At 41.3% G+C, this 25,860-nt stretch overlaps 1 protein-coding gene and 1 non-coding gene across 4 annotated transcripts; both read left to right on the top strand.

Annotated features, from left to right (window-relative positions):
- CHD4 (chromodomain helicase DNA binding protein 4) lies at positions 1 to 21,897 on the top strand. 3 transcript variants are annotated; one of them, XM_063434268.1, is made up of 40 exons: positions 1 to 142; positions 3,715 to 3,860; positions 8,279 to 8,395; positions 8,630 to 8,817; positions 9,069 to 9,187; positions 9,268 to 9,515; positions 9,647 to 9,771; positions 9,862 to 9,997; positions 10,084 to 10,268; positions 10,555 to 10,791; positions 10,875 to 11,078; positions 11,285 to 11,493; positions 11,611 to 11,742; positions 11,872 to 11,968; positions 12,040 to 12,231; positions 12,380 to 12,580; positions 12,658 to 12,795; positions 12,932 to 13,053; positions 13,980 to 14,153; positions 14,239 to 14,380; positions 14,590 to 14,721; positions 15,588 to 15,705; positions 15,963 to 16,087; positions 16,169 to 16,400; positions 16,518 to 16,690; positions 16,773 to 16,953; positions 17,049 to 17,135; positions 17,257 to 17,345; positions 17,544 to 17,677; positions 18,097 to 18,241; positions 18,589 to 18,754; positions 19,023 to 19,105; positions 19,199 to 19,325; positions 19,406 to 19,453; positions 19,538 to 19,669; positions 19,963 to 20,071; positions 20,259 to 20,391; positions 20,575 to 20,770; positions 21,119 to 21,282; positions 21,384 to 21,897. In XM_063434268.1, exons 2-40 carry the CDS (start codon positions 3,797 to 3,799, stop codon positions 21,399 to 21,401), a joined length of 5,622 nt encoding a protein of 1,873 aa, XP_063290338.1. In that variant the 5' UTR covers positions 1 to 142; positions 3,715 to 3,796; the 3' UTR covers positions 21,402 to 21,897. The 3 variants fall into 3 exon arrangements, with proteins under 3 accessions (XP_063290338.1, XP_063290339.1, XP_063290340.1); XM_063434269.1 differs by having other exon boundaries at positions 1 to 148; positions 8,279 to 8,394; positions 8,632 to 8,817; XM_063434270.1 differs by having other exon boundaries at positions 1 to 148; positions 21,387 to 21,897.
- Positions 18,818 to 18,956, top strand: LOC134575951 (small Cajal body-specific RNA 11). The gene has a single exon (XR_010085794.1). It is a non-coding gene; the product is annotated as a small Cajal body-specific RNA 11 (non-coding RNA).
- Positions 21,898 to 25,860: the final 3,963 nt, after the last annotated feature.

Here is a 25,860-nt window from a genome sequence, read left to right as displayed (position 1 = left end):
CCCAGGGAAGGGGCGGAGTCTCCACCATCACTGCCGGTGTCCAGGAGCGGGAGGATCCACCGCGCGAGACCGAGGGAGCCAGCGAGCCGTGAACTGTCCGCGCGACCCAGGGACCTACCGTGCGAGAGTTGGACGGATCCCGGTCAGTGTGCGTATTACTGACCCCGACAGCCCTACCCGCGGACCTCACCGCCACATACCGGCTCCCTAACCCGAAATACCCCAACCCAGGAACCTTACCCCCCACATACCGGCTCCCCAACCCGAAATACCCCAACCCAGGGACCTCACCCCCACATACCGGCTCCCTAACCCGAAATACCCCAACCCAGGGACCTTACCCCCACATACCGGCTCCCTAACCCGAAATACCCCTACCCAGGAACCTTACCCCCCACATACCGGCTCCCTAACCCGAAATACCCCTACCCAGGGACCTCACCCCCACATACCGGCTCCCTAACCCGAAATACCCCAACCCAGGGACCTTACCCCCACATACCGGCTCCCTAACCCGAAATACCCCAACCCAGGGACCTTACCCCCCACATACCGGCTCCCCAACCCGAAATACCCCAACCCAGGGACCTTACCCCCCACATACCGGCTCCCCAACCCGAAATACCCCAACCCAGGGACCTTACCCCCCACATACCGGCTCCCCAACCCGAAATACCCCTACCCAGGGACCTTACCCCCACATACCGGCTCCCTAACCCGAAATACCCCAACCCAGGAACCTTACCCCCACATACCGGCTCCCCAACCCGAAATACCCCATACCCAGGGACCTCACCCCCACATACCGGCTCCCTAACCCGAAATACCCCAACCCAGGAACCTCACCCCCACATAAACTGAATACTGCCCTAAATACCCCTACCCAGGGAACTCACCCCCACATAAACCCGAATACTGCCCTAAATACCCCTACCCAGGGACCTCACCCCCACATAAACCCGAATACTGCCCTAAATACCCCTACCCAGGGACCTCACCCCCACATAAACCCGAATACTGCCCTAAATACCCCACACCGGCTAAATACCCCGAAATAAACCGTATAAACCCACACACCGGCTCCTTAACCCCTATATACCCTGCCGAGGGACCTCAGCCCTGAAACACCGGGATATTTACTGGTATTTAACCCCATATATACCCTACACCGGGTATTTAACCCCATATATACCCCACACCAGGTATTTAACCCCATATATACCCCCGCACTGACTTATCAACCCTTAAACACACTCCTGAACCCCCAAATACTACTCTAAATAGCTCATACTGTGTCCTTGACCCATAAATGCACCTTGTAACCCTCACACCGGCACTGCAACCCCTAAATATACTGTGTAACTCCCACACACAGGCTACATAACCCCAAAATACCACACATCAGGTCCTTGACTACTAAATATACTGTGTAACCCCTGCACCCACTTCTTAACCCTCAAATACCATTCATATGGTCTTCGATCCCTAAATACACACTGTAACCCACACACAGGCTTCTCAACCCCTAAATATCCTGTGTAACCCCTAACCAGCTCATTGACCTTTAAGTAGTATAAACCACACACCAGTTCCCGTGAGTCCCTAAATTCACCTTATAATACCCACAGAAGCTCATCAACCCCCACGCCGCCTTAGCTACCCCTAAATACATCCTGTAACCCCACTACAGCTCTTTAACCTTCAAGTATTGTAACTCCCACACCGTTTCTTTGAACCTCTAAATACATCCTGTAACCCCACATGGTTCTCTAACCCCTAAATACACTATGTAACCACCACACTGGCTCTGTAACTCTTAAATATACTGTTTAACACCCACCCAGGCTCCTTGACCCCTGAATACACCGTGTAACTCCCTATCTGTATAGATGCACGTTATCCACTACTCATACTCTCCTATAGTGGCACCTTACTACATTTTCCCTGAATACACAACTCCAATAGATACATTTTATCCCATAATTCCTGAACTTATTAACTGTAGTAAGGTGCCACTATAGATCCCTTAAACCCAATATTTACACGCTATCCTGAACCTACAAAAGACACGCTTTAACCCCCTATATACACATCTCTATAAAAACCATATAACTTGTATGTCGGCTTCTTAGCCCCAGTATACACCTTGTTTTATCCTACAAAGGCATGTAAGCCCCCTTTTCCATAAATTACTCTTTGTATACTCATTTCAACTCTTTTCCCAAAAGGCCTTGCCCATTAAATGTTCATCTATAACCCAGATATCCTGTAACTTCCTGCTTCTCTGCTTTATCCCCACAACCCTGTAACACATATGCTGGAACTTCGGCTTCCAGACACATAAATAAATACCCTGAAGTCACCTATCCAAGCACTTTTAGATACACCTTAACCTATGGAATTGCCCTCTAACCCCATGAAGATCTAGTGTAATAATCTGTTCAGTTGCAGCATAGATTATATAGATGTTACCCCCTATAACTTGTACCCTATTGTCCAGGTAAATTAACACCTTTTGTGATCAGCTGTTGAGTATATAAATACCCAAGTACTGGTTGCTGCCATGTATTGAGTGGCACACATTACTTCTGTAGATACCCATGACATCTACAGATTCCACGTGATTTTCTATCTATGGACATTCAAACTTTAAGTAGTTTGTAAACGAACAATGCAGGTGCATTGTATATATATGGATGCTGCGTCATCTCCAATCCATGACAATTCCTCCTTATATTAAGAATGTTTTTGTCCTCCATATATGTTGACATTCCCTATGTAGATACAGTGTATCATCTTGCCATGATACATTAACCCTCATAGAGTTGCTTTATTCGTAGTTCGAACCCCACAAAATAGGGTCTGAAACTCTCACAGGAAACAAACTCCAGACTAATTGACCCCCATAGATTGGTAACCTCAGTCAGGTACTTTATCGCGTAATATTCTAATCTAGCCTGATTCCCCTTCAATGCCACATAGGAACGTTTGCTGGCACTATATAATTACTGATTTACTTTAATTACTATGTTTACAAAGACGCAGCATAATCCTAAACATTCTCTACCCCTATATTCTATCACAATTTTTTGTTAATTTATGTTTTAATTACCTTGAATACCTAGCTGCTGGAGGAGATTCTCATTTGTGTACATATATTCTACAATACACCACTATGCAAATGTGATATTTGATCATGTAGTTTTAAACCAGTTCTACGTCTTAAATCTATATAATATTCACATGGCATTCACACAATATTGCTTTTCTTGGCTAAGATACAGCAAACACGGGGGGAGTTCTTGAGGTGCTATAAATGGTTTTACATAATTTATTGTTGGATATAGAAGGCCTGGCTCACATGCCTGGGGTCTATTCTTAAGACGCTGAACACACCAGCATATTATGTTAGTAGTTCTGTTCACCTCAGCCCATCTGTGAAGGTAAAGTCCTTATATTTTACCTAGAGTCTATTGAAACTTGCCCACGAGCTAGGTTTGTTTACATTTTCCCCACATTTTAGGCTATTGAATTCAGTGATGAGCCTGCACAGTAATGCCAGGGGATTTTTACCTCCTGGTGAGGTTTGTAAATACTCCTCCCCCATGCATTGTGGGGGTAGGGAGGGTTTGAGGATGGCTGACAGTCCAGTGGTTATTACGCTAGCTCATGACTGTGACATTCTAGATTGACAACCTTGTATTCTCATTGCAGCCCTCTCCCTGGCACTACGCACTGATCATTGGAGTCCTCTTTCCTGTGCTTGTCACTACCCTGTGCCACTTGATTTCTTAATATGGCTTCCTCGCCAGGCAGCGAAGGAGAAATTGAAGTAATGCTGAACAGCAGCCTCCACCAAGGTAGGAAGTGCCAGATTGTTTGCTTGCTGCCATGTATTGAGTGGCGCTGTGACTAAAGGAATATAAATGCAGAGATGTGTAATGGTGCCCAGTGTACTCTTATTACAAGTCTTAAAACGGATCAATAAACTGATTTTAGTAGCAGTTATATCGTATAACACACAGAAAGTCTATGCTTTATGTACTAGGTGTTGCTAGTGGTGCAGCTGCTACAGGGTCAAAAATGTTTCATCTGTGCCCATGCACCTACATCATCTTCTGGTGGTCTTTTCTAAAGGAACAGGAGATTCCGAACTACGGGTGGGGGAGCTTTGTAGATCATTCTAATAGGATATGGGTGCAGGGATATTATCTCCATGTTTACTAGTGCCTTCTGAGAGGGTACACAGAAGTTTTCTTATTTCAGATGCACAGATCTCTGCTCCACCTCCAAAGTGCAAAAACAGGAACCGTAAACAGGAATATAACTTTATTTACAGTGGCCCTCAGGCTGTATCAGTGTTTTCTGAATTGGGAGCAGAGAAAACGATTGTTAGTCCACACAGACCACTTGCTCCCTCGTAAGACTGGCAGAATTTGGACCTTTGGACCCATTTCCCTCCCAACAAATCTCCAACAGGGGTTCCTTACCCCAGAAAGGAACTTATAAATCCCTTGTAAATACAGTAACACACAATTAAAGCACATGGTAGCAATAAGGGTTTCCAGCTGCAGTAACAGCACTGAGACAGGATAGTTACACTAATGATTCAGAACTGCTCAAGTAATTCAATATAATTCTATAATTTGTGTGTAGCATCAATGCTTACGAAATTGATATTTATCTATCTTCTCCTAGCACACTAAATAAAATGTCTGTATATATTTAGGAGTATCAGTGCTCTCCCCCCAATTTATTAGCTAGGTAGATCTTTTGTAGATGAGTGTTAGTTTTGGGGTATGGGGGAGGCTGTGGATTTCGTTTGCATTAATATAACTGCATAGCATTTCATAACATTATTATTATTTATTATTATTGCCATTTATATGTAGCGCCAACAGATTCCGTACCGCTTTACAATATTATGAGAGGGGGATTTAACTATAAATAGGACAATTACAAGAAAACTTATAGGAACGATAGGTTGAAGAGGACCCTGCTCAAATGAGCTTAGTCTATAGACCTTACTATATATTCCTACTCCTGTGCTGCTTATATAGAAGGCAGACTGTAAGCTGAATACGAACTCATTTGAATTTCCACTCTTAAAATGATGTAGAATGACATCAGTTGTATTAAAAAAATATCTAACAAGAGAATGAGAACTTATGCACAGCAGCAATCTTAAGAGGACACTAAAAAAAAAAGTATGCTTATTATAAAAATCCTTTCAGTGTACGAATCCTAAAGTTGCTCTAATTTTGCTTTGGCCCTGTATTGCCGCTTTGCATGTTGGTGACAAAGTTATAACTCTTTTTATTTTGTATTTTAAATTAATCGGATGTCTGTACTTCCTGGATCATGCACACTTTAACTGTCTCACTTTATTTTTATATTGCCCTTTAGTGCCTTTTTTTGACTGGTTTGTTTTCCAACTTCCACAAGCTTGTAAATAAATGACAGGTCAGGCTTACATTATTTTCCTACTTTAAATCAGGAAAAATAATCAGTGGCTCTGTTGTTTTTCTTTAAAATCCTCAAATCCTAACCTTTTTTTTAGGTAGATTTTCAATTACAAGTTATTACTAGAAATGTTCTGATGGGTTTACATAATATGCAATAAATATATCACAATGGGAAAGCTGTGCCCACATTGTTTCTAAAGATTAAGCTGATTAATTGGCATTTTATTAAAGGAACACTCCGAGAACCATAACTACAGTATGTTGTGTTGGTTTTGGTGCCCTGGTTCAAACAGTTGACTTCGTATCAGGTGCCAAAAGGGGTTCCAGTTCCTGCATCTTCTTGCATCTGGAATCTCATAGTTCAGCCCAGGTGTGCAGGGTTTAGCTCAGAGGCTTGGAGCGACCAGCTGATTCTGGGACCAAACTGCTACCACTCACTGTAGTGGTTCTGGTGCTTGGATGTTCAGCTATTTGTATATATACTACTAAAAAAAAAGGACTTAAGTGTTTCATTGGTTTTAATCACAAACCTCAACTCAGGACTCAAATGCAAAATCTTTAAATTCTTACTTTTAGCTGCCTCGCTACCTCATATCCTACGAAAGTTCTAAATGAACCTGTGCTGTTGTGGTCCAATTTATCAGCAAAAAATTGAAATGTTGTCTTCATTCTGCTGCTAACTTTGAAAGGGTTACCTTATGTGTTTGCCGTTTTCCACTCTGCAGTGGGGTTGGTTATTGGTTGATTAAATCATGGTTCTTACATGAAGTTTGATGCTCCATTTTACTTACAAATTATGCTTTGATCCATATTTCTAACCTTTAATGTCATCAAGTATGTTGGTGACTTATGTCATGCTGGGGTTTTGGTTCTACATTGCAGGATTGGGAATGGGATTTAGAATCCAGGTCATAGGGATATCAGATATACATTTTGTATAAACCTTTTCTGTTCTCGACTGTGGCAGGTTGGATTTATCAAACATTTGGTACATGCTTGATGCTTATCCTAGTGTTAGGAAGGCTGTCTAAGATCGAACAGATTGTGGCTTTTTGTTTTCGGGGAAAAATTAAGGTTAGGTCTTTTTCTTTGTTTGCAATTGGTCACAATAATCTGTATAAACTGAAATCTGTCTCTGCTTAGAGACTGCAATGACAGCATGTTGTATATGCACCTAGATTGGGCCTACTCTATCCCTCTGCTGTCTGTAAAATATGGAGTTGAGGGTGTCTTTTTGAAATCAAATAACAGTCTATGGTCTGTCTGCTGTCCATCTCTGAGACTGCAGAATCACAGCTAGGGCATGTGAGAGGCCTCACTTTTTTTTTTTTTTTTTAAAGCAAATAGTAACTTTGAACATTGGCAGGAATATAGTAGGTAGGCTGTGCGGCACTTGTCTTTAGGTGGGTATTTTATGACAATGTTGTACTAGTTAAAAATACAATACCTATATGTGCATCTTATCTGCTCTGATGCTAATTTCTGTCATAAGATGACTAATGGTTTTATGGAGAGGACTACACATTTATTGGGATTAAAGAGACAGATTTTATATCTGCCATAATGCTTCAGACTTTTAATTGTAGAGCGCAGACAGTACATTGGCCTGTTCCTGTGGTATATGAAGGCTCCTTGTGTGTTGTCTTTGGGGTGCTGCCATCTTGTCAAAGTGTAAAGTAAAGCAGCCATTAACTGTCCTGTCCTAAAGAAACAAAAGCTCCCCCTCCTGCTCTGAGATGTGCGTGTGCATTGTGGGCGTGTAGCGAAACACTTTCCCTCCCACTCCTCGTGCTCTCTCTCCAGATCTGGGCCTCCCCCCTCCCTACCCTTAAACTCCTGGGGAATCCTAGTTTCTGCCCTTGTTGCTGTGTGTGCCTGTCCTTCTGTCCCTGTACGTCTGTCTCTGTTGTCCCCTGTGTATGATTGCCTCTGTCTCTCTCTTCCTGTCATTTGTTATCTAAAAATGACCCATCATTCTATCTGTGCTTGTGTCAGTCTGCTTTGTTTCCTTCTTTTCACTCTGTGATCTGCCCCTCCCCCCATGTGGGTTGCTGTTTCTGCCATGTGTCTCGGCTTTTGTTCTCATGCACTGGATTTGTTATGACTCCTGCAGGCCTTGCACATGATTAGCTTCCCTGAAGGCCGAGACCCTGTGCACTGTCGCCACTTACCTTTTGTGGTCTTCTCTTACATTCAGGCTAAGATCTAGGCATGGTTTTTCCTTACATACTTGGTGATCCCTCTGCATTCCCCTTGTATCTGAACATGATCTCCAGAGAAAAAGGCCTTGTCTTATGCACAGTCAGGGGCCATGGCTATTTAGTAAAGTGAGAAATGTTGGGAATGCAAAGCGAATTTCAAATTAAAGTAAAAAATAACCAAATTTGAACAATTCTACAAGTCCGATAACCATATTGTTCTAGAATTGTAAATTCAGTTTGAATTCACAACAGTCTACAAATTCACACTTTAGTAGATAACCATCAACGACTCTTCCCCCCTCCCCCCCCCCCCCCCCCAATTGCACAGTAAGCAAAAATGAAAAACTTATATTTTATTTGTAAAGTTAGTTGCATGTCACAATAACATTTGCTTTCAATTACTGGAAATCCACACTCTAGTGAATAATTGTTAGCCTGACCAAATTTCCTGTTGTTCTGTATGGGACAGGCAGTTCAAATGCCTGTGCATTTCTAGAAGTCTGAGTGAACAGAAGAGAACTGTGTCATCCATTTGTGTCTCTTGTCATGACTCTCCAGTGCTTAGGGGTGCACCCTGTCAGATGTCACTGTGACTGTATCCTTTACTTTCAGATGATGATGATCTGGATGATGATCTCTCAGAGGTGGAAACTCCCAAAATAAAGAAAAAGAAGAAACCCAAAAAAACAAAAGAATCTAAGACCCCCAAAGGAAAGAGACAAAAAAAGGTGAGCAGAAATGGGTTAAGCATCAGAATACGTAGCCCACACTGGGGCTTGTGCTGTGGATAATGCTGTATTGGTAGGGGTTGGGGGGCTTGTAGGGCTCAGCATGCCATTGTTTTGGGGGTTTTTTACTTTTTTTTTTTTGGAGGGATTCTGTTGGTGGGGTTCCCATGATTTGCTTGGTGTAGAGCGTGTCAGCATGTCTTTATTGGGATCTTGACTCATTACTTTATCTGTTAGGAAGTGGATGATAGCTCAGGGGAAGCCAATGATTTTGGTGAAGATGATGGAGGACCTGTTCGTTCAGATAGTGAAGGCAGTGATTACACCCCTGGCAAGAAGAAGAAGAAGAAGCTGGGACAGAAGAAGGAAAAGAAAACCAAGGTGAAGCGAGAGGAAGAAGATGATGAGGATGACGACTCCAAGGTTAGTGTTAAGGGTGACTTGTGTTGCTATTTGCTACATTTAGACTGGGAACTGTGCCAAAACACTAGATATTTCCCAAAATGGCCATTAACCCACATAGTAAATACTCCTATAGGTGGACCATACCAAGACCCTTGAGAATCACCCACAGTGACCTATGAAAACCTCAAAATGACTTACAGTTCTGCTCAGATTTGGGGAATCGTTCAATAATACTGTCATGGAATTTACATCTCTCTCCTTTGTCAAAGGAACCCAAATCTTCTGGTCAGCTTCTAGAAGATTGGGGTATGGAAGATATCGACCATGTGTTCACGGAGGACGATTATCGTACACTGACCAACTACAAGGCTTTCAGTCAGTTTGTCAGGTATGCTCCTGTTCTACAATTTGCAAAATTGTAATACGTTTATCTTCTCTGCATTTAAAAATCTTTCCCTTTCTTTTCAGACCTCTCATTGCAGCCAAGAATCCAAAGATTGCAGTCTCCAAGATGATGATGGTCTTAGGAGCTAAATGGAGAGAATTCAGTACCAATAACCCCCTGAAGGGCATCTCAGGAGCTTCTGTGGCAGCAGCTGCGGCTGCAGCTGTGGCGGTAGTAGAAAGTATGGTGGCAACGAATGAAGTAGTTGCACCCCCCCCTCCACCACCTCCTGAAGTTCCCCTTCGTAAAGCAAAGACTAAGGAAGGCAAAGGTCAGCCAACACACTTTGTGTTTTAAGGAGGGTTTAGTGGAGTAGCGTTTAGAGTGCTGTTCTTGGTAACACTGGCTGGACATGAGCTGTGTTAACTAGTTTAGCAATCAAGCTTGTTTATTTTCTCTTAGGGCCCAATGCCAGGAAAAAACCAAAGACTGTCAAACCAGCAGAAGTGAAGAAACCAAAAGCCAAGAAAGTGGCTCCACTAAAAATTAAGCTCGGTGGTTTTGGTTCAAAACGCAAACGTTCTTCGGTAAGCAGCTGATGATTGTCTAGAAAATGAAGGGTATATGTTTCATATATGGATATATTGGCCTAATAAACTGTTGCTTCTTCCTCTTAGAGTGAAGAGGATGATCTTGAAGTGGAGTCTGATTATGATGAAGGCAGCATGAACAGCCTGTCTGTATCTGATGGGTCCACCAGTAAAAGCAGCCGTAGCCGAAAGAGACTAAGAGCCAGCAAGAAGAAGAAGAAAGGTTAGAACACTAAAAAATATAGTACCTATGTTCTACTAGGGTTCAGAAATCATTGTTGGTCTTATGCTGAAATGCTCTTCTTACAGGTGAGGAGGAAACACAAGGAGGAGGCGGGGATGGATATGAAACAGATCATCAAGACTACTGTGAGGTGTGCCAACAGGGTGGAGAGATCATCTTATGTGATACCTGCCCTCGTGCTTATCATATGGTTTGTCTGGATCCTGACATGGACAAGGCTCCAGAGGGCAAATGGAGTTGCCCACACTGTGTAAGTGAAGGAAGTGTGTGAGAGAGCATGGCGGCCGGTCCATGAACTGAGACACACATAATATGTGTAAAGCCATCTCTGGGAGGAGAGGTGGTTGAGAGAACGTTGGGGCGTGGTGTGTGTGTGTGTGTGTGTGTCTGTGTCTGTTCCTTTTTAAACTATCTGAAAGAAGCTTTGGGTCCAGTAGAGAAGTATTCATATGTAACAGAAAGCTGGAGGTTTTTGAAGAGGGGTGATATCCCCTCTCGCACCCTTTGGTCTGATGGCACTCTTTTCTGTATGTTAGGAGAAAGAGGGAGTTCAATGGGAAGCAAAGGAGGATAATTCAGAATGTGATGAAGATTTGGATGATGGTGGAGGAGATCCAGAGGAGGAAGATCACCACATGGAGTTCTGTCGTGTTTGTAAGGATGGTGGGGAGCTGCTTTGTTGTGACACCTGCCCCTCCTCCTACCACATCCATTGTCTCAACCCACCTTTGCCAGAGATACCCAATGGAGAATGGCTGTGCCCGCGTTGCACTGTGAGTATTGCTTTACTTTTCAAATTTTTTACTATCTTTTTAGCTACCTCCCGATGGATAACTATCTTTTTATGTCTTTCCAGTGTCCTTCTTTGAAGGGTAAAATCCAAAAAATATTGATTTGGAAATGGGGGCAACCTCCTCCCCCTACTCCTGTTCCACGACCAGCTAGTTTGGATCCTGATACTCCTTCCCCAAAACCTTTAGAGGGTCGTCAAGAGCGAGAATTCTTTGTCAAATGGCAAGGAATGTCCTATCTACACTGTTCCTGGGTGACAGAACTCCAGGTAAAATTGTGTATGCATTATATATATATATATATATATATATATATATATATATATATATATGTGTTTTTTCTTTTTTTTTTTTTTTTTTTTTCATCTGTGTAAAAGTATCTTAAGTAATATCTGTAGCTAGAGATTAGAGGCTAACTAGCCAGATTGCTCTCATTTAGCTCAAAAGCATTCTGACCTCTGGCTTCCTTTCTTAGCTTGAGCTGCACTGCCAGGTTATGTTTCGTAACTACCAGAGGAAGAATGATATGGATGAGCCACCCGCTGGTGATTATGGTGTAGATGAAGAAGAAAAGAGCCGTAAAAGGAAAAACAAAGATCCTAAATATCTGGAGATGGAAGAAAAATTTTATCGTTATGGAATCAAGCCAGAGTGGATGATGATTCACCGTGTATTAAATCATAGGTAGGCATTCAGTTTCCTATTCTAAATCTAGATTAGAGGGTCTTTATGTTAAAACATAAGGGCTATGGGCAATGACCATCTGAACACCATTAATGCTGTCCTTTCACTTATTCATAGTATTGATAAGAAGGGTAATGTTCATTATCTGATCAAGTGGAGGGACCTGGCATATGACCAGGCATCCTGGGAGCTAGAAGATGCTGATGTTCAGGATTTTGATATGTACAAACAAGGCTACTGGAATCACAGGTAGGTTTCCATGAGGCCAGCTTCCTTTTAGTATGTTAAATGTTCCTTGACTACATTTTGTACAGTTTTAAGTTTTTTTTTTTTTTTTTGTTTTTTTTTTTTTTTTTTTTTGTCTATCCCAACTTGCAGAGAGCTAATGTGTGGGGATGAAGGACGTCCTGGAAAGAAGATAAAGAAAATGAAACATCGCAAACTGGAACGTCCCCCTGACACACCTACTGTTGATGTAAGTTACTAAATAATGAGGGGGATTGGTGAATCTTAAGTTTCTGTAACTTCACTCATCTTTGTCCTCAGCCCACAGTGAAGTATGATCGTCAGCCAGAGTACTTGGACATTACAGGAGGCACTCTTCACCCTTATCAGCTGGAAGGTCTCAATTGGCTGCGCTTCTCTTGGGCACAAGGCACAGATACTATCCTGGCTGATGAGATGGGTTTAGGCAAAACTGTTCAGACCGCAGTGTTTCTGTATTCCTTATATAAAGAGGTGAATAACTACAATGTCCTTTATTCATCTACCCAGCCACTTGTCATTCAGACTTTTTTTTTTCTCTTTAATATTAACTCCTTATGTCCCCCCTATGATTTGAGCTTGTCCTGCCACCGGTGATGCCAATTGTGCTTTTCTTCTTCAGGGTCATTCAAAGGGTCCATTCCTGGTTAGTGCTCCACTCTCCACAATTATTAATTGGGAGCGTGAATTTGAAATGTGGGCCCCCGATATGTACGTGGTCACATACGTTGGTGACAAAGACAGCCGTGCAGTCATCAGAGAAAATGAGTTCTCATTTGAAGACAACGCCATCCGGGGTGGAAAGAAAGCTTCTCGTATGAAGGTAAGCAACCTATAACATTCCAATACTTGGCTAGAACGTTTATTTTTGTGCCATTCTGACCTGAGCGTATACCACAGAAAGAAGCATCTGTGAAGTTCCATGTCCTCCTTACATCGTACGAATTGATCACCATTGACATGGCTGTACTTGGATCTATAGACTGGGCCTGCCTGGTGGTTGATGAAGCTCATCGTCTAAAGAATAATCAGTCCAAGGTAAAAATAAGTGTGTGTGTGTGTATATATATATATATATATATATATATATATATATTTATATTGTGTGTGTGTGTACACATCTTGTTTTAGGTGCCATCCCTGTTTTCTCATTTCTCTCTGGTTGTTTGCTCAGTTTTTCAGGGTTCTGAATGGATACACACTGCAACACAAGCTTCTTCTCACAGGAACCCCACTGCAGAACAACCTGGAGGAACTGTTTCACCTGCTCAATTTCCTCACACCAGAGAGATTTAAGTATGTTGAACAGCAAGTCTTGAGAACTAAAACATTGTTTTTAGGATAGTTATTACTGACCGGTTAGGCATTGTGAAATGTTCTGATATGTAACCGTGCTCGTTAAACGTGGATTCTGTTTCTGCTCCCCAGATAGAGCATCCACTTTTAGCAGATGTTAAGGGGGAATTGTCGCTTTTCTGATCTGTTAATGGTAAATGGTAGCTGTTATAATGTGTTTCTGCTAGAGACCGGACAGGTGAAATATATATTTTATTTGACCACAAGAGGTAGAAGATGAAGGTGAATGGCTTAAATGCTTTGTGATCCAGGAGGTAGGCCACATATTACTTTGTAACCACTAGTGGCAGTATTCATTTGTTATATGATCTGTGACCACTAGAGGCAGAGCCTGTTTAAATGGGCTTGCATAATGAGCCAATCTGAGCACCAACACCATGATTCATGATTTTGGGAGATGGATACTGACCACGCTCTGTCCATTGAAAACATGTTTTTTTTTTTATATATATTTTTTGAGCAATGGCACTGCTAACATTTTGCAATTTCCATGCCTCTAGTATCTGTCATTTAGATCACCACTAGGTACTTTGACATAATTTAATCTTTTACATCAAACGCTGGCATGCAAAGCATGCAGATGCCAGACTCTTGGTGTGCATTTATTTGGGCAAGAGTCTTCTAGTTTGATGATTTCACAGTAGGAGTGTTGGGGCTGTGAATACACTGGCTCAGTACTGGGTTACAGGTAAGTTTATCTTTTTGGTTTTTAATTTTTTGCGGGACTAAAACTTAACTGGTAAAAACAAAAATGAACACCGAGGCTAAAACATGTATATATTTTTCTTTTTATTAGACTGAATTGTTTGAATTTATGGCATACTGAATGGGTTCTATTTTTAACATTTCTTACATCTTGTCTACAGCAACCTTGAGGGTTTCCTGGAGGAGTTTGCAGATATTGCTAAGGAAGATCAGATTAAGAAGCTTCATGATATGCTGGGACCTCACATGTTAAGAAGGCTGAAAGCTGATGTTTTCAAAAATATGCCATCAAAGACAGAGTTAATCGTGCGTGTGGAGCTTAGTCCTATGCAGAAGTGAGTACGGTTTTCTTTCACATGCTCTACATGTTACTGCACTTGTCCCCAACGTTTCACTGACTGTCATCTGCATCTCTCTCAGAAAATATTACAAGTTCATACTCACCAGAAACTTTGAGGCTCTTAATACCCGTGGAGGTGGCAACCAGGTGTCTCTGCTCAATGTGGTGATGGACCTAAAGAAATGCTGCAATCATCCTTACCTCTTTCCTGTAGCTGCTATGGTAAGTGCTTTTGGGTTATTGCTTAGTTTGTCCCACGCATAGTTGCTATGCTTGATTTGTTGAAGAGGAGACACATTGATCACCAGAGGTATAAGATAATGTACCTTAATCCTTCCTCACTTTGTGATGCAGATGCGCATTGTTTTTTTTTTTTTTTTTATCCATTTGAATCTGACTCATAAGACCCATCTGGTCCTTTCCTTCTGTAGGAAGCACCGAAGATGCCCAATGGGATGTATGATGGTGGTGCCCTCATCAAGGGAGCTGGAAAGCTATTGCTTCTGCAGAAGATGCTACGTAAGCTAAAGGATGATGGACACAGGGTGCTGATCTTCTCTCAGGTACTTCCTCATTCCTGCCAGTATTTCACATCAGAATATTTTAATCCATAGTACAACTTCTTTGAGAATGTAATTTTCTGTCTAAACTACCTTTTTATTTTTTGTCACTTAATCCGTCCTATTGCTCTCTTCTTTGGGAAAACTTTATGGGTGAGTTAAAAAGGCAGTTTTTACATTGCGCCCTAGGGACACCTCCAGAGGCATTAAGACTGCCACTAGAGGTGCTTTGTGGGTCAGTGCAGCACTAAAGTTCAACATCTCCACGCTCTGCACTGGACTTTCCACATAGAGATACATTGAGTTAATGCATCTCTGAGGAGATGCTGATCGGCAAGTATGCTTTCCTATGGGAAAGCATTTGATTGGCTGAGATCGTCAACACTGATCGGGGATGTGGCCAGCACCGGCAGGCCCATGCGGTGCTGGCATAAAGTTTAGTTTTTTTCGTCTTATTTAAGGAAGGCAAAGGAGAGACCGGGAAGCTAGTGTTTTTACCACTATATGATTAGGAAGACATGTTTGTATTCCTGACTCTCTCGTGTTCCTTTAAGCCTCTAGCACATCCTTTCCAGCATAAAGTTGAATTCACTTGTTTGCTATCATAAAATAGTGGTATTATTGTTTTCACTTTGTGCAGTCTTCAATATTTTTATTCTTAAGACAACTGCCTCCGCCCTCCCCCCTTTTGATTTACAAAAAAAAAATCTATCATATTGTTTAACTTCACAGTGCAATAATGCTTAATGTACTGTAGCCTTATGCTACCGTCTGCGGAGTTCAGTTTTGTGCAGAATTTTGAGGCCCATATAAAATTTTTACTTGAGGTCTTTTTCTGCCCTTCCTCATTTATCTCACTCTTTCACTAGATGACAAAGATGCTGGATCTGTTAGAAGACTTTCTCGAACATGAGGGCTATAAGTATGAACGAATAGATGGAGGTATCACCGGAAACATGCGTCAGGAGGCTATTGATCGCTTTAATGGTGAGTGACCTAATGGCACCTAAGTGTTTGCTTTCAAAGTCTGGCTCAAATGTTTGGCTCAAGATCTATGTGTCAAATTGGAAAATTTAGGCTAAATTTGCCAAGCTGTGACTGTATTTGGGTTAGTGAGTAAACTCCATTCAGGGCCTCCTGTTTAATCTTTTCTATGTCTCTAGTTGTAGTACTGATGGACTTATTGCTATGTGCATCTTTAATTGCATATTTTTTATATATATTTTCGCTCTTTTCTTTCTTAGCACCTGGAGCCCAGCAGTTTTGTTTCCTGCTGTCCACGCGTGCTGGAGGCCTGGGTATTAATCTTGCCACTGCAGACACTGTGATTATTTATGATTCTGACTGGAACCCTCATAATGACATCCAGGTGAGGAACACTATCTGACTTATTTGTAGCAGGCTTCATTTTTTCCCCTTTGCCACTATCTAAACAACCTCTTTCATACAGGCTTTTAGCAGAGCTCATCGTATTGGGCAAAACAAGAAAGTGATGATCTATCGATTTGTGACGCGTGCGTCTGTGGAGGAGAGGATTACTCAAGTGGCAAAGAAGAAAATGATGCTCACTCATTTGGTTGTGCGACCTGGTCTTGGCTCTAAGACTGGCTCTATGTCCAAGCAGGAACTGGATGATATTCTTAAATTTGGTACAGAGGAACTTTTCAAGGATGAGATGGAGGGTAAGCAATCCAGAACATTTTCAGATTCCTGATCCATGATCCAAATTGTATTTTAGTACAAAACAGTTTGCTGACTCTTCTAACGTTTAAACCAATATGTTTTTGGTTTTTTTTCAGGTGAGATCAAGGAAGGCGAAGATGGTAGTGTCATCCATTACGATGACAAGGCTATAGCTCGTCTGCTGGACAGAAACCAGGATGAGATTGAAGACACAGAGATTCAAGGAATGAATGAGTATCTGAGCTCCTTCAAAGTGGCCCAGTATGTGGTCCGAGAAGAGGAGATGGCAGTGAGTAGAGATGTTCATGTACTGTCAGAAGATCTGGCTAATAGTTTTGTCTAGAAGGAGTCTAATTTTTGGTTTTATCCAGGATGAAGAGGAGGTGGTCCGTGAAATCATTAAGCAGGAAGAGAGTGTGGACCCTGATTACTGGGAGAAGCTTCTAAGGCACCATTATGAGCAGCAGCAAGAAGACCTTGCACGAAATTTAGGCAAAGGCAAAAGAATACGCAAACAGGTCAACTACAATGATGGCAGCCAGGAAGATCGAGGTGAATGTTCTTGCATTATTAAAATCCTTAATTCCATCTATACTTTAATATTGTGTTAGCTGATTTCCACTGCCTCCTTATATATCTCCTCACAGATTGGCAGGATGATCAGTCTGATAACCAATCTGATTACTCAGTGGCTTCGGAAGAAGGAGATGAAGATTTTGATGAAAGATCAGAAGGTATGCATCATTAGTAGTTCACATTCCCTTGTTCTCTCTTCTTCCATTTTATCTCTGCACTGTTTACCATGCTATTCTTTCTGACTCTTCTTTCTTGTACACTTGTCCATTCTCTTTATAGCAGCACGTCGGCCCAACAGGAAAGGTTTGCGGAATGACAAGGACAAGCCTCTACCTCCACTTCTGGCACGTGTGGGCGGCAATATTGAGGTACAAAATCTGGTGTATTTGTGAAATAGGGGCTTTCACTGGGGTGTTTTTTGTTTTTTTTCAGGAAAAGTGTTTAATCCCCTAGATTATTCTAGTTTAACTTGTAGATGTATTCCTTACTGATGTAGCTGCCTGTATCTTGTTGACTTATGTTTTGGTTTTTTCATGGTTTTCATTCTCTACATCTCCATTTTTTAGGTTTTGGGCTTTAATGCTAGACAGAGGAAAGCCTTCCTGAATGCAATCATGCGTTATGGAATGCCCCCTCAGGATGCCTTCACTACTCAGTGGCTTGTACGTGACCTTCGTGGCAAGTCAGAGAAGGAATTCAAGTAAGTCCATCCTTTGACATTTGTATGCAATTCCTTCTTAATGCTCTATCTCCTAATACTCATAGAAACATAGAATGTTACGGCAGATAAGAACCATTCGACCCATCTAGTCTGCCCAATTTTCTAAATACTTTCCATTAGTCCCTGGCCTTATCTTATAGTTAGGATAGCCTTACCCACGCATGCTTAAACTCATCTAGCTCCTTCTTTCCTAAGACTTCACATTTTAGTCCCAAGTTCACACAATCCATTTGCACCCCTTCAAATTGCAGATCTTTTCCTTTAGTCGCTGGCCAAGAGCATAGCACTTTGTGACACACATTTTTCTTCTCATTCTCTTTTGGTCAGCCTTGCTAACTCTGACACCTGCATCTTATCTCTTGGCATCCAAGCATTTTACAATCTTTTTTCTTATTTAGGGCTTATGTGTCCCTATTTATGCGCCATCTCTGCGAGCCAGGGGCTGATGGAGCAGAGACCTTTGCTGATGGTGTTCCCAGAGAAGGTCTGTCTCGCCAGCATGTCTTAACCAGGATTGGTGTAATGTCTCTCATACGTAAGAAGGTGAGTTTTCTGTTAGAAAAGACCGTTCCAAGGAAATGCATATATCAAATGACCCCTCTGCAGAATATGGGCTTGGGAAATCTTTAAACATGTTGGGGAATACTAGGCAGGAGGTTTTGTAATAATGGAATATATTGCTATATGTGGTTTCTCTTTGTTCTGTGATAGGCATTCTTATAATTATGTGCTTATGAATTGATTAAATGAGACACAATTCATTAGAGCAGTTCACAATCGTGGCAACTAGGTTTGTTTTGTAAAATTAGGAACCATACAATGATTGTGAGTCTTGTTTAGTCTGTTTTATATAGAAATATCCCCATCTTAACCCTGCAATGTCTCTCCAGGTGCAAGAGTTTGAACATGTGAATGGGCGCTGGAGCATGCCTGAGCTTGCTGAGGCAGAGGAGAATAAAAAGCCAATTCAGATCGACTCTCCCTCCCCCAAAACACCAACTCCGTCTACCCCTGGAGACACACAGCCTAATACACCAGCTCCAGTTGCAACAAATGGTAAATTTATTGTCTTTAAGTCCCTTTTCTATGGACTTTGGTATGCTATTGTGTTTTTGACATATGTCCAGCTGCAGAATTCTGCACACCCCTAATCTTCAGTATGATATAGGGGTTCCAGCTGGACGCAGAGTAAACCTGTCTGTTTAGGAGGGCAGCCCAAAGATTAGGTGCTTTTCCCTTAAAGGCATGACAGGACATAGTTTTAGGAAGGGGCAAATGAGAAAGGGTATGTTCTGGTATTGTTCCTAATTTTATTTTTCTCCAGAGGAAGCACCGAAGAGCGAAGAAGTAGTGCCCAAGGAGGAAAGTACAGAGAATGATGTTAAGCCCCCTGAAGAGCGTAATGAGGTGTGTTTTGTGCATAGGCCACTTGATTTCATGCATTAGAGCACCAAATGACATCTTACACCTGGCATGCAAATAAATTTGGTTCTTCTCCAGGCAACTCCTCCTGTGACAGAGTCCCAGTCCCCCGTGGTGCCAACCGAAGAAAAGCCAGAGGAACCAGAGAACAAGGAGAAGCCCCCAACTTCTGAGCCTATGGAGACTGATCAGAAAGTTGAGAAAGGTAATGCATGGTCAACATCCTTGAATGTGTATTTCTTTGTGTGTTTATTAAGTGTCTAAATACATTTGTTCTCGTTACAGTGGAACCAGAAAAAGTTGATGAAGTAATCACTTTAGATGACAAGAAAGGTTGGTGTTCATTTTCTGTTTTCTCATGTTGCTAGAAAGTGTCTGCCTGCTGTGTATCTCACTGCTTCCTCTCTCGTCCTCTAGATGATGTGCAGGAAGTAGCTTTACAGAATGGAGAGACTCCAAAAGAACCAACTGAGGAGAAAATAAAGAGGGCATCTGCAATGGCTTCCAAACAGAGGTTCATGTTTAACATTGCGGACGGCGGTTTTACTGGTAAGGAGACACATTGTGTGCATTTGGGTGGACCATCGACTTAGAAGTTTGCCGGTGATGAGTCTGAGTATTTGGAAAATGTATCCATGGCTTGCCTGTTTTTTCCTATTTCTTTTTTTCTATACTAATTTACGTGTGTGTGTGTTCACTAAAGAGTTCTGTATTTTTACAGTACCTAGTAAACCTGTATGTAATGTGTGGGGCATTGCTCAGGTTTTCAGAGCAGTAATTTTGATGGCACTCAGTGAATTTTGTTTGAAATTTTTAATGTCCCTCATCCCCCATGCCCACAGAGCTCCACTCCTTATGGCAGAATGAAGAGCGAGCTGCAACTGTTACCAAGAAGACTTATGAAATCTGGCACCGCAGACATGACTACTGGCTCCTGTCTGGAATCATAAAGTATCCTTTGTTTTTGTGGATCTCTTGTACTGCTGTGTCTTTTACAAAGTTAAAGCTTGACTTTTAAGTTTGCTAGAAGTGTGCTTGTATGACTTAATTTTGAGGCTGGGTGAGTGACTTGCTGTGCATAGAGATTGAGTGACTTCACATGGTCACTGTTATTGGCATTTTCCTGAATGTTTCTCAGTCATGGATATGCACGTTGGCAAGACATCCAGAATGATGTACGCTATGCCATACTCAATGAACCCTTCAAGGGAGAGGTGAACAGAGGGAACTTTCTAGAAATCAAGAACAAGTTCCTGGCTCGACGATTTAAAGTAAGTCTTTAGTCTCTTGGTAGAGCTGAATGTGCTCTATCTCTTCCTGAATTAGTATAAGATTTACTTGTGGATATGCTCCCCTTTATTTAAAACAAAGTGAAAGTAGGAGCAATAGAATTATGCTGCATGTCATTTCAGAAGCTGTCAGTTTTTAGATTTACATTTTGCTTTGTTTTACAGCTTTTGGAACAAGCACTTGTAATAGAAGAACAGCTAAGACGAGCTGCATACCTAAATATGTCTGAGGATCCCTCCCACCCCTCCATGGCACTGAACACCAGGTTTGCCGAAGTGGAATGCTTGGCTGAAAGTCACCAGCATCTCTCTAAAGAGTCCATGGCAGGGAACAAACCAGCAAATGCTGTTCTGCACAAAGGTAAACACATACAAAACAAACATAATGGATTATTCCCCCATTTGCTGCAACAGTTGATTTAATGCCAGGTGTACAATGCCACAGCCTTTGCCATGTCTTACTTTGTGACTCCACTGTGCCACATCACCGTAACCGGTCTCGTTCTAAATTTAGTTTAGTGTCCTGTTTAAAACAAGCTATTAAATGCCTTCCTGTATATATCCCTTCTTTCAGTAGCTTGTTGAAAGATGGTCAGTCTTGCATTTTTCACTTTGACACAAATTTTGATTCGGTATGCTTTTATCCCTGCATGAAATGGTGGATGAATGCAAAGTAACAAATTTTTTTTGTACAATTTCATTTCCTTAGTGTTGAAGCAATTGGAAGAACTGCTGAGTGACATGAAAGCAGACGTTACCAGACTCCCAGCCACCATTGCCAGAATTCCCCCAGTGGCTGTGCGGCTACAGATGTCAGAGAGGAACATCCTAAGCAGATTAGCCAGCAGAGGAGGAGAACCACAGCCCCAGCCGGTAATTCTCCTTTCCAAACTTACTTTCATTAGTTATTTTGCGAGCGTTGATCCACCTTGCAGCCTCTTCTATCCTAACTGTCGCATTTTCCGTTTCTTCAGCAGATTGCTCAGCAATAACAAGCCCCTCCTCTGGTCAGGAGGTCAGAGCGTCCACCCCCACCCCCGAAACATTCCCAACTAGAAGCAGAGACCTGCGTATGGCCACAGGACATGCTACCAGATCTACATCCAGGGAAAAAACTCAGCAGAGCTGAACACCACCCCGGAACCATGAGTGAGTGGTCCCAGTCACAGAGGAATCCTGGACTTAAATGGCCTCACTGTGACAGATCACATGGTGCTGCTACTGCTTCATAAAAGGGGTTCACCCCTCACTTGGGGTTTAGGGCCACTTACCCCAAAGGCCAGAAACTTACCCTTTGTGCAGGAGCAAATTGTATCCTGAATTCAGAAGGAAATACTTTTGTTTTTGTCTTTTAATTTTATTTGCTCAAGTCCCCTCAAACTGCCTGAGTGGGGCAGGAGGGATGTCATCCAGGACAGACACCCTACCTCCATCCTTTTTAATACAGAACGCGTTGTCGTATAATAAAACACAAAATACTATTCTGAATGACTCCTTTCTGAACGGTCTGTTGTGTCGATGGGGAAATCTCCATAAGAATGAGATGCTGGTGTACAGCAGAGGACCTCATAGAATTTAAGGTTCACAGCTGTGTTGCACGTGTTCACTGGGGAGAATGTCTTGCACCAATGGTCATTCACAAGGATAAATGCTTACATGTGCAATCCATGTTTGTTTACTGGAAACGTATGTAACAAGCAACATCCCATGAGAGTAACACATTTTCTTTAATGAAACGTTTTTCAATTATTTTATTAAGAAAGGTTGTGTAACGTTTAGCAATGTTTCATGGTTTTATATATGTTAATTTTATTACACATTGGTATTGTTTTAAAAGGCTCTTTTTTTTAATGCTGGTAATTCTTTAAGAAAAGGAAAGACAAAACAAACCTTTCCCCTCAAAACAAAAAAAACTATGTGATGTTTCAGCTAGTGATGGATTAATGCTTTAAAAAAAAAACGAGAAATCCACTGTCTAAAGCTCAAAATAAAGAAGGGGGCGTGGGGGGGAACGAGAGAAAAGTGTGTGTGTTTTTTGTATGTGTGTGTTTCTTGTGCTTTGGTGTAATTTTGTGTAACTATTCCAAATTATACCATAGCCCAGGTGTAGGCAACATTCAGCACTTACAATTTTTTGGACCACCTCTCCCATAATGCTTACAGCCATAATTCTGGGAAAGCATAGGGGGTGATGTAGCATATAACACCATTTGGAGTGCTGAAGCTTGCATATTCCTGACCTAGCCCCATGTCTGCACTTCCTGTACTCTACTTCCTCACAGTTAGACCAATTAAGTATAACCTGCCTGGCCAGGACTTCTATTGTCTATCAGAAGTGGCAGTTTTCCCTGTGGGGAACATTAAATTGAATTCACCAAATATACTAGAGCTATTTTGTGTCTGTGAAAAAGGTATGTCTGTGTGCTTTTTCTATTCTTTCTGCATTTAGGTTTTCCCCCATCTTACTAACTTTGTAGACTGCTCTAAATATATGCTTCTCCTCCCTCCCTATGTTAAAGTTAAAGATAGGGAGCTATTTTACACGGTTTTTACAATATTTTAATTTCTGATCTCCACTAAACAAAGAACTTTTAAAATATCATGGTTTTGCCAAAGGAAACACAGCCTTTCTTTATAAAAACAATGAGGGGTGAATGGAATTTCCAGTTTGCTTTAATGTTCTTTCCAGCTAGTGCTGGAATTCTATTTCTTATAAGTGTCTGGTTTATTCATGAGAAGCTGTCTTCTATGACTCTTCCTACTTGTTACTTGGATCTGTACTGCTCCCTTGCCTGCTTTATATGGCTAGTTTCTCTAGCAGTACAAGACAACTCCTTGAGTTTAACTCTTGAAAACATGTAAGGTCTGGTAGAAGAAGGCTGAATCTACCTCGTACACATTGCAACACAGAATTCATTAAAATTCCAGCTAATTACAATAAATGTATTGCCATTTGCAGTAGCAGCGTTTTTGGAACAGACAGACCGATTACTCCTCACACCCTGAGCTGTAGTTTGTGCCACACAGCTGCTATCTGTATATGTTTTCATGGACAATAGCACGAAGATGCAGTATTTGAGTTTCTTGTTGTGGTCAAAGTATTTCTAAACATTCCCTCTGCCACAAATATTAAAAGTTGTAAATATTAAGGAGTTATAAATTACTGTTGGTTGAAAAGAGATGGTGGACTGGGGTTTTTACTTATTTTATTTACCAGTGTGAAGTTGGACAACTCCTCTTAAAGTAGTTAGCTGTAAAAAAAAAAAAATTGTTTTAATTATTTCAAATCCACATATGACACGCTCTGATACAGCAGGTTGGATGGGACAAACTGTATGTAGAGCTAGACACATTTTGTTTTTCAGGTCTACCAGTGTAGCTGTCGTTTTCTAATCCCATGGGAAAGTGTCTTAGTTTGTGTCATGAAATTGGGTGCAATGGTTTTAACTCTGCTAGTGGATCTATGGTGATAATCCATTATCCCAATAAGTGTCCAGACTACTGTCCGTTGCACAACACGGTTTTATATAACCACAATACAGAGGGTTGGGTCATGTTTTGATTGACTATGAAAAATCTTACTGATGCTGAAGTATACAGTGGATGAGTAGAAGATTTTGGGTAAGACCACAAAGAAATGAATACTGTGTATCCTGACTTGATACTAGGAAGGACTGGCCTACTGCTGTAATGTAGAAGAACTCTCCAAATTACTCCTGCTGGGCACAAGTCCTCTAGGTTACATGTGCCAATGTTCTTTTATGAATATAAATTCCATAATGTCTGCCAATTTGAAGTATAAAGTGGAGCTGTAATTCTTAACCCCTTAAGGACCAAACTTCTGGAATAAAAGGGAATCATGACATGTCACACATGTCATGTGTCCTTAAGGGGTTAAGGACCAAGCTTCTGGAATAAAAGGGAATCATGACATGTCACACATGTCATGTGTCCTTAAGGGGTTAAACTCTCCTATTGTAGATATTAACAGCTGTTGGGCTCCTGTATAGTACAACATATATTTATATAATTTCCTGAAAACTTTCTATGGCATAATACAGAATTGTGGAGATGTGTGCAATTTTACTTTATGGAAACAATACAATATCGTGTGTGTGTATATACATACATACATATTGGCATAGAAACTTTTCCCACTTTTGGTCCAAGGGAGACACGTCATCACTGACCTGGAGGGAAAAAAAATTAAAAGCGTGATAAATAGCATGTGTAAAAAAAAAAAAAAAGCCTATGGACTTTAGAATGTCCATATACAGAATTAATTGATGACAATGGTCATTCTTTTAGGGAAAACAAAAATCCAAAATAGTGGCACATACATACAGGGAAAAAAAATGAAACCTTTAATGTTAAGATGTGTTTACAAGCGCAAATATAATTTGCAAGGGTGTTTAATATTTTGACATTTGAGTTGAGTGCCAGTTCATTAATTATTCATTTTACAGACCATCACTTCACACACACATCTTTACAAACCTCATATTCTGTTGTATGAACAGAAATTTCACATTGAGCATTAAAAGGTTTTATTATCGTGTGGAGTATTAACCCCTTAAGGACCAAACTTCTGGAATAAAAGGGAATCATGACATGTCACACATGTCATGTGTCCTTAAGGGGTTAAAGGGACAGTATATTTACCAAAACAACTACATCTTGATGTCCCTGCAGGCATTTTCCTGTAAACACTGCTTTTTACATTACTGCCTAGGGACACCTCCAGTGACAGACGGCCACGAGAGGTGCATCCTAGATCTGTGCAGCACGGACGTCTAGCGTCTCCACTCTCTGCATGGAGGTCCTGAACTTCATGCACTTTATATGTTTTTAACACTAGGGTCAGGAATACACATCTTTGGGTCCTGAGCCATGGGTTAAAAACTTTGGTGTGGATACTACATACAGATATTGATCCTGCTGCACAGAATACAGTATTATTCATTAAAATGAGAACTGACAGGAATTCAAAGTGAATTTCAAATTTGAGAAAACACTAGTTTTGGTTAGAGTAAACCTTTTTTTAGCCTGTTCTACCCCAACGCATAAAATAGTGTTAGGAATACAGATTTGTGTCACTCTAGAATTCGTTTAATTCCCAGCAATACTCATTTTATTGAATAATTTTGGATGGTTTTAATGGTCAGGAATTCAATCTGAGTTTCACATTTTAGGTCAAAGTCATGTCAGGGTTATTCACCAAAGTGAGAATTAAAAGAAAATGTAAAATTCTAGGTAAAGATGCAGACCTTGAGACACTAAAGTGAGAAATCACAGTGAAATTCAAATTTAAGGGCAAAAGAGCCAAATTGAAAACATTCTGTAGCAAGTTTGAGATTGCCTCTGAATTCTCACTTTAGTAAATAACCCTGGGTTGTGTTATCTCCCTGGCCTGTAATAATGGAATATAATATGAACATTCACTCTCACTCA

The sequence above is a fragment of the Pelobates fuscus genome, chromosome 10 (assembly GCF_036172605.1).
Source record: "Pelobates fuscus isolate aPelFus1 chromosome 10, aPelFus1.pri, whole genome shotgun sequence".
In the NCBI taxonomy this organism is placed as follows: Eukaryota; Metazoa; Chordata; class Amphibia; order Anura; family Pelobatidae; genus Pelobates; species Pelobates fuscus.
The sequence above is the reverse complement of the archived record's forward strand: the minus strand, read 5'-3'. Positions and strand labels throughout refer to the sequence as shown.